This window comes from Lipotes vexillifer, unplaced genomic scaffold (genome assembly GCF_000442215.2).
Source record: "Lipotes vexillifer unplaced genomic scaffold, Lipotes_vexillifer_v1.1 scaffold504, whole genome shotgun sequence".
Taxonomy (NCBI): Eukaryota; Metazoa; Chordata; class Mammalia; order Artiodactyla; family Lipotidae; genus Lipotes; species Lipotes vexillifer.
Window position 1 is genome coordinate 163741 of NW_006785225.1, and position 1614 is coordinate 165354.

Consider the following 1614-nt stretch of genomic DNA (forward strand, 5'->3'; position numbering starts at 1 on the left):
GAGACCAGCTCTCCAATCTAGAAAAGAGCCCCCTCTCTGCAGGGCAGAGTATAGCCTGGGGTGGAGGGTGAGGGGCAGGAAGTGTGGGGAAACCAGAGAGGCCAATGCAGTGTCCAGGGAGAGGATGCTAGCTGAAACAAGCAGTAAGTAGGAGAAAGAAGTGGATAAAGGGTCATTTGGGATATGAAATAAGGCTTAGCCATGGGTAGAGCCCAGCATGCCTACGAGCCACCAGATGGACACCTACGGTGCCCCTCTTGAGAGAGGGAAGACAGCATCCGAGACATGTTAGACGGAAGGATCAGCATCACCTTGGCCGAGGACTGAGCCTCCGTGTTTGAGGTTTTAGGAAGAAGGCAAAGGTAGCAAAAGAGAGGCAGGAGTTGGGAGAATGACAAATGGCAGCCATGACTGATGCTGTTGGAAGGCCACTAACAATAACAGAGACCTGGTCAATGTGACAGCCTCAGGGCATTGGGACCTGAGGTTAGAGTTGGGGTCAGGGTAGGCAGAGCTCGGGGCTCAGGCTGGACAGTGGCCAGAGAGGAGGGATCTGTCCCTCTGTTCAGACAGAGGGCCCAGGAGCAGCATGGAGAGCCAGGCAAGGGGCATCTCCCCCTTCCCAAGCTGCCTAGGACCAGAGCTGAAGGTGAAAGTGAAAGAGAAGATGCAGAAAAAAGGGGCTGGCATGCTCTGAGGGAAGGTGAAAGCGAAAGGGGGAAGCTCAGTAGTGCAGCCCGAGAGAGGTCAAGGCTTCGGCCTTCCTCCGTGTTGATCCCACTCCTCTGACCCCCTGCCCACCTGGAGATGCAGAAGACAGCGCTAGAACCCCAAAAGGGCTTCTCCTTCGAAAACTGCGAGAGGTGAGTGGGGGAATGGTTGGTTCCCCAGCTGCCTACGCCCTCAGTGGGGGCTTCCGGGAGTGGGAGCCCCAGGGTCTTTAAAATTCCTGGGGGCGAGAGTGGGGGAAGGTACGTGTGTGGAACGATTTGGGTTCCCAGGCTTACCCCAAAGGTGAGGGTAACCGGGACGGAGTTAGGGGATGTGATGACGGTCCCAGAAGAACTGAAACCTGGGTTTCTCCCCTCCGTTTCCAGAAACGCAGCCTTGGAACGCTCCCTCCCGGGGCTCCGTGTCCCTCATGCACGCAAGACCGGAACCACCATCGCAGGCCTTGTGTTCCGGGTGAGTAGGGCGTTGGGACTGTAACACTCAGAGGAGCGGCCGGGAATGGGAGGTGGGCACTGAACCAATGGGTCCTCCCCACCCCCCCAGGACGGGGTCATCCTGGGCGCGGATACGCGGGCCACTAACGATTCGATCGTGGCGTACCAGAGCTGCGAAAAGATCCACTTCATCGCCCCTAAAATCTAGTGAGCATTCCCCCGCCCAGTTCCCCCCTCAAGAACCGCCCCCTCGTTCCCATCCCGGGTCCCAGCACATCCATAGTCCCGCCCACACGAACCCTCCCTTCGCCTTCAGCTGCTGTGGGGCTGGAGTAGCCGCGGACGCAGAGATGACCACGCGGATGGCGGCGTCTAACACGGAGCTACACGCGCTGTCCACAGGCCGCGAGCCCCGCGTGGCCACGGTCACCCGCGCGTTGCGCCAGAC

General features: G+C 59.1%; 1 protein-coding gene across 1 annotated transcript in view; it reads left to right on the plus strand.

Moving 5' to 3' along the window:
- Positions 1-807: 807 nt before the first annotated feature.
- PSMB10 (proteasome 20S subunit beta 10) overlaps positions 808-1614 on the plus strand; it is a 2599-nt gene continuing 1792 nt past the window's right edge. The window contains exons 1-4 of the mRNA XM_007457259.1: positions 808-863; positions 1098-1185; positions 1276-1373; positions 1483-1614. The exon at positions 1483-1614 is cut by the window's right edge and continues 5 nt beyond it. Of these exons, the coding sequence (XP_007457321.1) occupies positions 808-863; positions 1098-1185; positions 1276-1373; positions 1483-1614 (374 nt within the window). The remainder of the gene's footprint in view (positions 864-1097; positions 1186-1275; positions 1374-1482) is intronic.